The sequence below is a fragment of the Anarrhichthys ocellatus genome, unplaced genomic scaffold (assembly GCF_004355925.1).
Source record: "Anarrhichthys ocellatus isolate YVR2014 unplaced genomic scaffold, GSC_Weel_1.0 scaffold17, whole genome shotgun sequence".
Classification (NCBI taxonomy): domain Eukaryota; kingdom Metazoa; phylum Chordata; class Actinopteri; order Perciformes; family Anarhichadidae; genus Anarrhichthys; species Anarrhichthys ocellatus.
In genome coordinates this window covers 7,250,752-7,263,928 of record NW_022280047.1, presented here as the reverse complement: position 1 = coordinate 7,263,928, position 13,177 = coordinate 7,250,752, and the positions used below count along the sequence as shown (strand labels likewise).

At 45.5% G+C, this 13,177-nt stretch overlaps 1 protein-coding gene across 4 annotated transcripts; it reads right to left on the bottom strand.

The window, feature by feature from the left end:
* Window positions 1–194: 194 nt before the first annotated feature.
* LOC116388490 (thyroid adenoma-associated protein homolog) lies at window positions 195–13,085 on the bottom strand. Of its 4 annotated transcripts, none has more exons than XM_031856405.1 (31): window positions 12,918–13,085; window positions 12,656–12,836; window positions 12,486–12,572; window positions 12,374–12,401; window positions 12,120–12,268; window positions 11,897–12,019; window positions 11,670–11,790; window positions 11,285–11,439; window positions 11,111–11,195; window positions 10,898–11,034; window positions 10,380–10,577; window positions 9,590–10,298; window positions 9,125–9,277; window positions 8,869–8,978; window positions 8,616–8,776; window positions 8,365–8,534; window positions 8,107–8,271; window positions 7,866–8,014; window positions 7,587–7,724; window positions 7,386–7,490; window positions 7,089–7,289; window positions 6,847–6,997; window positions 6,327–6,579; window positions 5,440–5,676; window positions 5,118–5,322; window positions 4,075–4,263; window positions 3,354–3,613; window positions 3,094–3,249; window positions 2,742–3,008; window positions 2,449–2,651; window positions 195–2,344 (listed from the first exon to the last, which is right to left on the bottom strand). In XM_031856405.1, the coding sequence occupies exons 1-31, from the start codon at window positions 13,034–13,036 to the stop codon at window positions 2,097–2,099; spliced, it is 5,613 nt and encodes a 1,870-aa protein (XP_031712265.1). In that variant the 5' UTR covers window positions 13,037–13,085; the 3' UTR covers window positions 195–2,096. The 4 variants fall into 4 exon arrangements, with proteins under 4 accessions (XP_031712265.1, XP_031712266.1, XP_031712267.1 ...); XM_031856406.1 differs by having other exon boundaries at window positions 11,294–11,439; XM_031856407.1 differs by lacking the exons at window positions 12,374–12,401; window positions 12,656–12,836; window positions 12,918–13,085 and having other exon boundaries at window positions 12,486–12,641.
* Between the last annotated feature and the right edge of the window lie 92 nt (window positions 13,086–13,177).

Below are 13,177 nucleotides of genomic sequence, written 5' to 3'. Positions count from 1 at the left end.
AATCCTTGATAGTGCACCACAACATACCACAATAGACTAAAAGCCTAAAGCTGCGTTTTGCTGTTATTACAGGCTTCACATTGTACGAGGCTGGGTATTTACAGTGTCCACTACTTCGAAGGAGCAATGTGTGTAGGTAGAGTGGTTCACTAGCTTTGTGTCAAGCTTTGGAAAATGAAACTAGCATCGCTGATGGGATGAAAGAAAAACATTTTATGACAACCTCAATAGTTATCTTTATTATATTCAGCATTGACGGTTCTTTTTTAAAATCTGAATGCACAGGTAAACTGACAAAAACCCTTCTTTTAAAATACATTTATTCATTAAGCTTGTTACTGTCATCCTCTGGATCCACTGGCTTGTGATGCAACAGTGGAACAATTTTCTGTTTGCATGTACACACACACACTCACACACACACAAACACAATAAAAGTGGATGTACCTACTTGGCCTTATTCCCTGTTGCCACAGTAAACTAGTAATTGAATTAGCAGGACGTAAGCTTACTAAGAGTCAACTAACTCTCAATAATGATAGCTCAGGCTTTTATTGAGCCAGATGGTCATTTTTCCAGCTTTGTCTTCCATAAACTGCCGACCTTGCTTTTAAACTCACATCTCAAACTTTGTTTTTAAGGTAGAAGGCAAAAGACACACAAATGCAGGTTCAGGCAGATTCAGAGAGAATTGATGTCTTTTCATATAAAAGTACGTCTTTGTTTTCTGACACATTGACAAGCTGTCAAGCCAAATTACTTTCCTGCCTTTGTCTTGAAGTAGAGCAAAGTTTAAGGCCACATTTGTATTTTCAGAGATCTGTGCTATAAGCTTCGTCTTAAATGACTTGTGAATACATGAAACTGAGTTATAGGGGATTGTTTTTGCAATGTAGATTTCATTACAGGGTCATTTAATTTATTTTTCAACCTGAACCACATATTCCCATGTTTTCTGTGTTAAACTGACTAAACGGGTTAACAATGTATTAAATTGGTTCAGTATTGAGTGAGAGCGCTGCAGACGGGCTGTCTTGTAATCCAATCGGGCAACCTGGCCCATCAATTTACATCTAAAAGGGTTTGTTTTGCACCAGTAAGTGAAACAGTAACAAAATAACTGGTTTACAGTCAGTTTGTTGATAACTTGTCTGGTTAGATATCATTCTGAGAACTCAACCACCTCTGACAATAACATATCCCAAGAAAGAATAAAAGTTGTGAGAATACAACAGTAAAAAAAGTCCATGTACATTTAATAAGCAGCCTAACAGAGCCAACCATAGCATGAACAAAGTATTTCATCTCAGTGTTTGTTCGATACTGAGAAGCCACCCAGCTCAAACAAAAGCAGTGGGCTCTGGTGATGTAAGACTGCTCTAGTGTGTGGTCCGTTGCGGAGCAACTGACAGCTCGATATCAGATCCAGTTAATCATCTTCAGTCCTCATGTGGTTGGAAAATGGGACACTTATCCAGGCAGAAGGTCTCTAATGGAGCATCAAAACACACATTATATTCCCCTGCTGGGCACCAAGTAGCCAATTTCTCCAGAGGCTATCGCATTACATCACTGCATCAGTTTGAGTTGTGCTTCTGTTGCTGCTGAGACACAGCAAACATATAACAACAACAACAACACGGGACAGGAGCCCTGCTCTGGGAATAATAATGAGCATATTGCTCTGAGGTGATCGTGATCATAAAGACAGACCTGGAGTTATTCTAGTGACTGTACCTCGGTATATAAAAAAAACAAACTTAATGCCAAAAAAACTAACTACAAGAAAATTCAATATTATAAACTTTTATTTAAAGCATTGTAGAAAAAAAAACACGACTATAGAGCTTGTGAGGAACATGGCAACTAATGCCCGTTGGGTCTCTTCTCTGACTGCGGCCGCTGAGCTCTTACATAACGTAGTCAGCTTGTTAAGTGCTGGTGTACTGCAGCATCAGCAGTTGCACTACTCATTCAAGACTGAGGCTGCACATGAAGATGTCATTCAGCATTCTCAAAATATCCGCAAGTAATTTCATCCCGGGGCCTCATCGGCTTTGCTCACTGCGTGTACAGAAAAAGGGCCCCTTGTTCCGTCATCGCGGCAGCTCTCCAGCCACAGCAGCTGTTACAGCAGAGGGAAAGTGGACACCGTTCAGACTGAGCAGACTACAAACGTCCCGTAAGCTCATGTGCAGCGCCGAAGGATCGCAAAGGTGTCGTACATCGTCGGATGCGTTTGACAGCCGAAGGAGAAGGGCAGTCCTGGTAAACAGACCGCACAGGGTGCCGTGGAAACGGGGGTCCGTCAGGAGCGCCAGCCAGGCCGGGGTCAACGTCTCCGCTGATGAGAATAAATATTCGCATTGTAACACAGACAATTTTGAATATGCCGCAGCGTGTTACGTATTTATCAAAGCCATTCTTATATTCATGCTAATGGGATACCTGGCTGGAGCTCTTTGCAGACTTCAAGGCTGTCCAGAACCTGTGCAGCACTCTCCTCTGCCCATGCACTCAGCCTCTGTGCCACAGCAGAGGATTCACAGCATTTTCCAGCCATCTGCAGCAGGTAAGGCAGCACATGTGCAGAGATCACAGAGGGCTCTGCAAACACGTTGGCCTCATCCTGCTCGTACAGACTGGAGCCCCTGAATGAGAGAGCAATAATAACAGTTCAGCGACAAGCAATCAAGGCTGCTCCGTTTGCACAAGTGTATTGATTCAGCGAGGTCACAAACCCCGTCTCTGAAGCCTCCCTCAGCACAGATCTGAGGTCAGGCTGGGGAAGGTGACACAGCAGCACCTCCAGTGTGCCAGGAGTATCCCAGCATTCCTCCAGCAGCAGGTCCAGCAGGAGCGGCAAAGCCCGGTTAACCTGCATAAGGTAGACGCTCCTTTGGCTTTCTCCTTCTCTCACATGGTGCAGCATGGAAGCAAAATGGGCCGCTTTCATCCTCACCTGCTGGCTTTGGTCCTGCAGCAAGTAAAGGCCTGTGTCGATCGACCTAAACCGAGAAGATTCAACATTTTTCATTTGTCTTCATCAGAGAGGATAATTTGATTGACAACACTGTTTGACTTCCTTCACACCTGATGGTGATGGCAGGCAGAGGGCTGTGGCTCATTAGAGGAACTCCAGCCACACACAGAGCTTCAGCGCACGCCATCCTGAGCACTTCAGGGGCGTCTGGGGATCGCTGGCATTCCAAGGTGCTACACCAGCGCTGGAACACGGATATCTTTAGACTGATTTACACAACGATAAGAAGGAAGTCAGAGCTGCAGGTTGAAATGTTCCAGTACAGTATGGGACTCTATACTGCAGTAAAGGCAATAAAACATGGAAAAACCTGGAGCCTGAAGCCTGGGAAAGCAGCAGACTAGCAGCATACAGAGCCTGGGATAGAAACTCTGGCCCCCCTCGCTGGTCCTCCAAGTCCCCAAGCAACAAATCCAGACACTCAAGTCGAACTGCCTCCTCCAGTGGGGCCGACTGAGGAAGATGTTGGGGCAAAGTAGAATCTCCTCCGGCCATCACTGCTACCAGGGCTGCGAGGAAGGTCCTGCGGTACTCCACACTGACGCTCAACAATGCTTCCCTCAGGTTTGACTGGAGATGAAGAGCATTAGTAGAGTCCTTTTAATCTACTTGCCAAACGATCAGAATATACCCTGACCGGCTCGCACGTCATACAAGAGATGTACAATTTGACATCTGTTGTCAGCATCACTGCATATCACACTAATGTGGAGAATTGTGCTTTTTGTTAATTAATGCGATTACAATATTTGGACTATTTAAGTGGTTTCCTCAACAAAACACTAACAACTTTACATGTAACATTATTATAGTAAAACTAAAATCAGATGCATGGAAACAGGATGCTCTAGTCCCACTAAATGACGTAATAACTAATTAGGCCACTTTTCTGATGGCATTATATTTAAGCTTCCCAGATTTTCCTCACATTGTGCTGTAAGAAGGTTGTTGTTATACTGAAAGCTGTTAGACTGGTTTTTGGAAAGGTTGTTTTCTTCATGCTGAAATCTACGGAGCAGATCATGCCTCACCTGCAACACCCTCTGGATCACCTCTTTCAACCCGGTCTGCTGCGAGCCCCGCCCATCCACCACCCACGTAACCAGTGAGAGCCTCAGATCAGGGCTTGATGCAGAGAAGTTGTCCCAGATTTGACATGCACACGTTAGATCTGCACATAGAAATTGGATGGCTTGTTGATGGAAGGATGACAACCCGAGCTGCGGAGGAGGTGACAAGAGATAAAGCATTAGAAACAGAATATCTGCTTCCTGGTAGCCTTTTGGTTAAAAGCCCCTGAAAACGTAGTGGGATCCTACATGAATGCACCACTTTCTGACAAAGTTGGAACAGTTTTGTACGGAGCCCCCAAAAGGTCACAGTGATGTTTTTTTTCCCTCTAAAGTACTTTTGTGTACTTTATTATCACACACTGGGAAATTAGTTTGGTCCAGTGCTACAGACATGAGGTCACCTTAAAGTCCTCTGTAAAAACAATAGCATAAAACGTAATAAGACCACAACACATTCATAATAAAAACACATTTGATCATGTCTTTGAGGCGTCTTTGAGGCCATTTGTCCCACCCCTCGTCCACTGTAATTAGACAGCCGAGTAAAAAGTAAAAAGACAGCGACAAGCGCAGCGTTTTACCCAAAGTTGAAAATTTTTCAACTCTTGGCGACCAGAAAGAAGCGCCAAACATGTAATGTTCAACGCAGAATAGATGCCCAGCTCCTCTTCATGCCGTTTGTAGCATAGTGTAAATAAAAACACGGCCCCCATCGCAAATCATTTTTAAAAATGGTGGCCTCAAGAAAAAATGCTTTGGTGGATACGGCCCCTACAACTCTGCTAATCTGCTTCATCAGGACATGTCTATGTGGTTTTTTTGTAAAATGCTGATTAAGATTAAAGGCGACGTGTACGGTGTAAATGCAACATCCACGGCTCCCCATGTTTCCTGTCTCTCTATGTATATCTACACCATAAATAAATGGCTGAACTGTCCCCCTAGAAAAACAATGTCTATCTTTTTATATATGCGAGTGTGTCAGCATGTGTGTCCCTCACCTGAAGCTCCTGTCGAGGTGTTTGGAGGTCACGCATGAGCGTGTAGCTGAGCTTTGACAGGTAGGTCTCACGGCAGAGTCTTCTTAGCGAGTCTGCCACTCCGAGGTAGGCCGCTCTCACCAGGGGGCAGCGTTGAGCTTCAGTCGCCAGCCACACCGAGGCCTCCACCCTGCTCAGCACCTCGCACAGCTTAGCTGAAGGGTCGCTGGGTATCAAAACACAGCGGGATTTCAAAAGACAGTGTCTGCTGATTGAATACAGCTGGCCTTTTAAAAGCCTGAAAGTGTCAGATGAAAGAGTAAACATCTCTTTTTAGTCTCACCTGACTGTGCAGAGAGCTCTCTGCAGAGTAGCTTTGATCTGCAGCAGCTGTCCGTGGAGCCGGTTGTGACAGAAGCGCTCGTGTGGACGGGGCAGTTGAGCCGCCAGTTTGATGAGGATGTCCATGTACTCTGAGGGGGGAGTCATGGCAACCAAAGCCTTGGAGGCCATCGCTCTCACACTGTAAATAGGACTGGCAGACAGCTGGAGCAAAGGAGGCAGGAAGTCTGACAAAGCTCTGGTGGAGAAGTCAGAGAAGACATCACTGAGTTATATGATTGTCAGGGTGGAGATTCATAAAAGGTACACAAGTCCCTCCCCACTGCTTTGTATGAACACAGTATACAATGCTAACCTATTCAACTTGAATAGGTTCCTTTAATAATTAAAGGAATGTTGCAGCAGTTTGGGAAATTCACTTATTTGCGTTAATTGAAGTGTCTGTCAGCAGGTAACAAAATCCGCTCACTAATTAAAACGTTGTACAGTATTTTGTTGCCGTTTGTTGGTCGTTTAATCTCTACAACAGAAGTGTAGAAATTACAATTCACCATTTTACTGGAGTCATGTGCTGGACCGTTCGTTGGCTGGGAGCGATTACCAATTTAGTTTGGTCAAGCAAACGAGATGGATGCGTTAATATAATGTGATGGATTTAGTTACTTTTGGACAGAGCCAGGCTAGTTGATTCCAGGCTTTATGCTAAGCTAAGACAACCAGCTGCTGGTTCCAGCTACGTATTCATTGAACAGATATGAGAGGGATATTGATCTTCTTATAGTAGCCATGGCAAGAAAGCAAATAAAAACATGGATAAAAACCACTGCTGGAGAGAATTATAGTAGTAAACCTGACTAAAGCGTCAAGTGAGAAGTAAACAGTAATCACTCCGTTGAGTCTTGGACACCAGGCTGAAGTTGGGCTAACAGAGTGAGGACAGGGAAGAGTGAGGGTTGGAGGTGAAGCTTGGCCTCATTGGGTGGACCCTGGAGGTCTTGAGCTGCCCCTCTCAGCTCGCCCAGGAGGAAGGGCTGAAGCGCAGGGTAGTGGAAGAAGAAGGCAAGGGGGGACATGCCGTGCTGGGTGGGGCCCCCCTCCTGACTGCTGGGCCGCTGGCCGAGCATTCGCGAGCACAGAGAACCTGGAAACAGATTGTATTTACGGTAGTATCAGGGGTATTATTCCGAGCTGAACCAAATAGTGGATTAATGAACTATTTTGATAATCGATCCATTTTTTCAACCCTCAAAAAAAAGAATCACTGGTTCCAGAACCTAAAATTTAAGTATTCGCAAGATAGTAAATGATCTAAAATACCATTTTATAGGATGAACGATTAACCAATTTATCGACAAAATAATAAATCCTTTTACGTTATGAATATGAACTAGAAGTAATTGTGTCTCACTGTAAAGTTGCAGAGCAGCGTTCCTCATGGCCCAGCAGGGAGAACTGAGCATAGCGAGTGACAAGATGGCTACAGCAGGAGCGAACTGAAGGACAGCTACTCCCAGACCAGAACCACGAACCAGGGCCTGCAGAGTGTGAACCGCACACACCTGTAAAGGGAAAGCACGATTATGTGACCACATCTGTCTTTGTGGTTTTAAAGACCAATATGCTCATTCTTGATGCTGCGTCCACACAGACCTGTGGCAGGTCCAGCGTTTGGTCCCAGTTCTCGGGTAGAGGGGTTTTGGCTGTCTCCAGTAAGGTTTGCATGCTGTGGGATAACAGTGGTCTTGCTTTACTGGCCTCCTCCGCTGACACAACACACAGGATGAGCATAGGCAGCCCTGCAGCCCGCCGGGTCACCGAGGTAGAGCGAGGGGACCGCACGACCTGCAAGCCCTGAGAAGGGACAGGAGAGGAACTAGATCTGTAAGCCAGTAGTCCAGGACTCCATTTATTAAGGAGGAATACATTCAAGAATGTATGGCCACTCACTAGTTTCAGCATGTGGGCCGGTATATCACTAAGCTCTGGATCATTGCTGCACAACAGAGAGGCACAGAACTTGGTGAAGCCGGCACAGCATCCCTCTACTGCCCCCTGGTGAAGAGAAATGCGTCTTTCAGAAAGGAACATGACAGTTGAGGTGATTCAGACTCAATGCCTCTAAATGGATTTTTTTGTTTTTTAACGTACCCAGTGACGGCATTTGAGAAGAATATAAGTGAACACTTTTGATGCTCTCGTTAGATCCTCTTTTGTTAGAAGGCACTTGCTGGGTTTGGATTCAGTGAGAATTTTCTCCACCAGAGAACCTAAAAGGATTCCTACTTCCTGAAAAGAAAACATGAAAGCAAGTCGTTTTGAGGAAAAAGTGCACATGCAGCAAATATGCGAAGCTGAAAAGGTATGTTTTTGCCAAGTGTTGGGGTATCCAACTATGCATTTTAAATGGTGCATCTGGTTCTGTTTTACCTTGAGGGAGACCCAGCAGCAGGTGAGAACGAGGTTGTGCTCCTCAGATAGCAGGACACACTCCTCCCCATCCCCTTGGCCTCCTCCGGACTCTTGGGCTATAAGAGAGCTGATGGCGTTTCCCATTTCACAAAAAGAAGGGGGGGCATCTAGGAGAGGAGAGAGCGATTTACTGTGTGGTGAATCTGAAATGAAGTGTGCTTTATCCCCCCCCAAAAAAACCTCTTTATTCCGCCATTACCCTTTTCAGTGGCACACGTATCCCGGTCTCCGTACAGCACACCCAGCAGCAGCAGAGACATGTTCTCCAGCAGAACCAGCACCTCAACGGTCAGACTGTAGTCAAGCGTGTCATACACACTGCTGGGTGCCTCAAGCAAACACCTCTGGAGGGCAATTAAAACACCTGGAACATAGTTAAATTTAAAGAACTGAGCAACATCTTCAGGGCTAAACCTCATTTGTGGTAGATGCCAGAGTTGTTCATCTAAAGGCTCACCATGTATTGGCTTGGTTCTGGCAGCAAGCATCATGTCAGCCTTGGCTGTCAGATAATGCTCCTCCAACTCCTTCACCAGGAATCTGACCATGCAGGAGGCCTTGTGGTCACTCCCACCGCTGACAGTGATGTTACCGTTTAACCCGCAGCCCTCTGGCTGCTCTTGTGATCTACAAGTAGAGCAACTGATTAACCCTCGCATCTAAGGCAGGTGTAATTCCGTATGAAGGTATGTAGGAGGCAAGGCTTACTTCTGAAGGAGGACCTTTGCCATCAGCGCTCCCATCTGAGCCTCCTGCACCCGAGGACTGCAGAGAAGCTGTCTGGTTCGCATGAGAAGCACTGCAGCGATGTCATCTGGGAAACTGGGTGGGAAAAACCTCACCAATAAACCAGCTGAGAGCTCCCGAATCTGTAAAAGAAAAGAAGAAAAACAACCCTTATCCATGCTCTAAAGATATTCTTCAACTTCATTCTTTGATTTGAACAATATGAGAACTCTACCTCATTCGTAGAATCTTCTAAACAGCTGATGAGGACCAGCTGCTTTGTCCTGCAGACAAAATCCCAGTGTCCTCTTTGTCTGGCGCAGTTAATAAGAGACCCCATATTCACTGCAAAAATGCCAAAATAATATAAAACAATAGAAAGTTAACATTTGACAGGAATTAAGCATACTATATAGCACCATATAGTAGTTTAAATAAAACATGTTTTGAGCTTTTTTGACCCTTTTCCAATCACTGGTTTTCCAGTTTACCTGGAGGTTGTCCCTTCCTCTTGTCTGGGCTCCAGGTGTCTGTGCAGGTCTCCAGCACTGCAGAAAGCAACAGCAACGCAGTCTTCTTCCTCTGATAACTGTGTCCTGGGGCCAGATAGCTGTATGGAAGTTGACCCAACCATTCAACAAAACCTACACCATATACAAAAAGGGAAAATAGACAAAATAATGAAATGGTTTACAGAAAAAAAGACTTATGTCACAAACAATGCCACAAAGGCAGATAGAATTACCCTGCATGCAAAGTGGCCTTATCTGTTAACCGTCTCCTGATATGACTTGTAATTTGAGAGAGCATCAGTAAGGAATATAGAGAAGCATACCTTTAGTTGAAACATTCAGTATCGACATTTAAGAAGTTTAAAACAACCCACGAATACAGCATGATAAATCTATATCCGTCTATTTTTGTGAGTATAAAACAGCAGCTGTCAGTTGTCTCACCTATTCCCTGCTCCAGTACGTCTTGTGCCCTCTTTGAGTGAGCGGCTTTCTTTTTGCCTTTCTGTCCTCTAACATGTGCCAAGCAACCGTCTCTAATACGAACCAGGAACCTCTTCACTCCAGCCTGAAAATGTTGTCGAAAAGACGAAGACTCACAGTTTAGGTTCTGAGGAATAAACACTCTCATTATTGACATCTCCTCTGGGGTTGGGGTGTCTATGGTCTTTGGGCTGCAGCAGAGGAGGTTTAGAGCAGCGAGACGGACTTTGTCATCTACAGATCCCAGAGCTAGCTGGAGGGTTTCAAGGGTTGAGCTACCCTGCAGAGCCCAGGGAGAGCCTCCGGTCGCCGCTCGATAGGAGCTCACGATGCAGGCCCAGGCATGGAGGTGGCCAGGGGCGAAAGGGTCCAGAGAGGCCAGCAGAGGGTCCACCGCAGAGGGGAAGACTTGAAAGGTGCAGGGTAATAAGTGTGTTGAGCTGTTGTTCTGTAGAAGTGTCACATCGGTCGTCAGCGCCTCGTGAAGGACGGGCCGCCAACGCCTCGCCCACTGATCGGCCAGACCCAGCTCAGTGTGTGAGGCGTCGCACAGCTCTCGCCGCTGCTGCTGGATCAGACACCTGTAAAGCTCCGATCCACATGGCGACAGGTGATTGGTCGACAAGCACTTCAGGAGATGATTGGGTATTTCAGCATATTGATCCAGCACCTGATGGATGAAAGAAATGTTAAGACGTCATGAGCGCTACATTATAACATTATTAACGTGGTAATAACCCGTAATCCTCACCATGTCAGTACCCAGATATGGCAGCAAGGCACAAAGGCGATGATATTTGGCTTTGGACTCCCACGGTAGTTTGATTATTCGCTGAAGTAGAGTAAAATAAAGAGTCTTCTCTGTGTCACAAAACTGCTCACAGTCCATGTTGTAGAGGTCCAGCAGGAGACAAAAAGCGCTGCGCACAAACTCTGACACACCTTCCACCTGTCGACGCACAGCAAGACAGACGTCAGTGAGCGATCCCGGCAGTAATATGTCTTTAATGGCTGTTACTGTGGTACTCAAAATATTTCTTATTGAGAGCAAAGAACTTGGTTGTTGAACATATAGAACTTGTGAACACTTTACTTCTTTTGAGAGTTTTTTTTCCCACCAAACAAAACTGCACCGTTTAGGAAATTGTTAGCATACTGTACTATATCCTGCCTTATCTGGAGGTCCATCGGGTTTACAAAGTCAAGTATTGTTCTTTTTTTCAGGTTTTTTTTTATTTGCAATAATAGAATGTTGTTACTTTGACTCACTGGGCTTTCTGCAGTGGTCCAGATGATGTCAATGAGCTGTTGCTGCAGGCTGCTGTTGTCAGGCAGAAGGCGAACGCCCGTCATCTCCAAGATGTCAGCCAGACATTCTTTAACTTTCTTCAGCCACAGAGTTAGTGCTGCAACAACGTGTCATATTTGAACAGGTGATCTTGCTATTTGAGCACATGAATAAAGAACCTGGACATAACTCACCTTCAAACGCAAAGATGTGGCAATCCAGCTTCTCCTCACACAAAGCATAGACCAGAGGAAACAAACCTTTCAGCAGGAAACACATCTGAAAAGAGGGAAATGATGGATTTGGTAATGAAAACAAGCACACCAGAAGTGAAACATGTTTTTGTTTTTTTTAACCTGAGCTTTTACTTGATGTACTTGTGTGGCATCCACATGTGAACTGAGCAGGATGCTGGGTCGACAGCAGGTCAGGAGGCCCCTGCTCACAGCCAGCCTGTCCACTCCGTCTTCCCTGGCAGGGCAGCACTGCACCTGCAGAGCACCAACAGTCAGCAGCCAGGGCTCTGAGAAATCACAGCAATGAAAGCATTTCTGTCAGGAGTCTCTAGGCAATCCAACTCAGCTGTATCATTTGTAGCGTATATAGCTTTTATGTTATTCTGGATGTAGTTAAACAGAGAAATAAATGGGATACAAAGACCACGTCTATTTTAATTTTACCCACAAACCTGGGTCCTATTCCAAAATTGGCTTTGCTCATGCTATTTGTCCAGCAGTGGCGGTGGTTACCTACCTAAGTGAGAGACCTGTAGCAGACTCCAGGCAGCAGCTTCTCCAGCTCTGCTCTCTGGTGCGGTGTTGATCAGCATGGCCACAGCAGTGCCTGCCATAAGACAAGTGTCCCGGTTGCAGCACTGCAAGACAGGACACACCGACTGATAAGACGAAGCAAAGGTAACAACAAAACAGGTATGTTAAGCTTTGAATAGGTGACTCTGAACTGATGAATTCATAAGAAACCTGTCCAAGTATAATGTCCATAAGAGCCTGGAGGATCTTCTGCACTGTCGGGCCGCTGTGCTCCTTTGTCCACACTAGAGGAGCAACTTCACCGGGCAACAGCTGGAAGATTTGCAAACACATCTGCAGAGATCACAGTTCCCAGGTCAGTAACAAAGATCACAAAACAAGTCTACGATGAATGCGACGGACTGCTTCACGAAGCACGCTGCTCTTCATGTACCTTGACGGCAGTGTAACACAGCGGCCCATCTCTGAGGGATTCTTGTTGCAGCACAACCAGGAATAACTGTGACACTTTCTTCAGCAAGGACGGGAAAGACTCTCGCCACACCTCACGACCAACAGTGCTGTCTTCTAGGAACATACAGGCTGAAAAGAGGTTTTTTTAAGAAGGAAAAAAAAATACGTTGTTGAAACTTTACATACGAAATTTGTGACATGGTTAAAAACACATCATCTTTAGCCTACACCAACCTCCCTGCAGATCCTCAAAAGACAATACCTGAAAAGCAGATGAGGTAAAAAGTTATCTGCAGTGCCTTTATGCAAACATATGACAAGCACAAGTCAAGTGAGAGCTCTGTACCTGGTCAGCACCGACTATGGAGTGCAGACAGCGATGGGTTTCTCTAAAAACCAATTGGTGGTCCAGCTTTGCCAAATGTTGCAACATCTGTGAAGCAAATGTGAAGTTACAATGAGACTCCCGTTTAGTTTCAAGCATTGCACGGTTAACAGACATACTGTAGGGCTGACCTGGTCCACTTTACGACAGGCTGTGGAGATGTTGACCATCTGCAGCTGCATGGAGATGAGGAGTCTCACAAGAAGCAGGAGATGACTCTCCTCTAAAACATGAAGCTGAGCCTCTGACAACTGTCTCAGCAGCTGGACAGCCTCCTCTAAGCAGCGCTCCTTGCATCTTTTCCCACTACTCCTGTTTATGCAGGCATACTCATTCAGTCATCACAAATGATTTAAAAATGTGGTCAAACATGCTGAGGTTATGGGTACCAACCTGGAGGATTCAGACAGTTTATCAAATAAGAGCCCGAGTGTTTGGCTGACATTTCCAGGTGCTTGATCCTCGGTGATCACACAGTTTTGCAGACTTGTCAGCAGGTCTTCAAACGACATAATTGTTTTATTAACTCCACTGTACAGACCTAAAAACAGCACGCTGGCACGCTAGTCACGTGACAAAACTCTTGTTCTACTATTGTTAAACCAGTGGTCATCGTAGAATTACTGCAACATGCTGCCACCTAGAGGCAGATT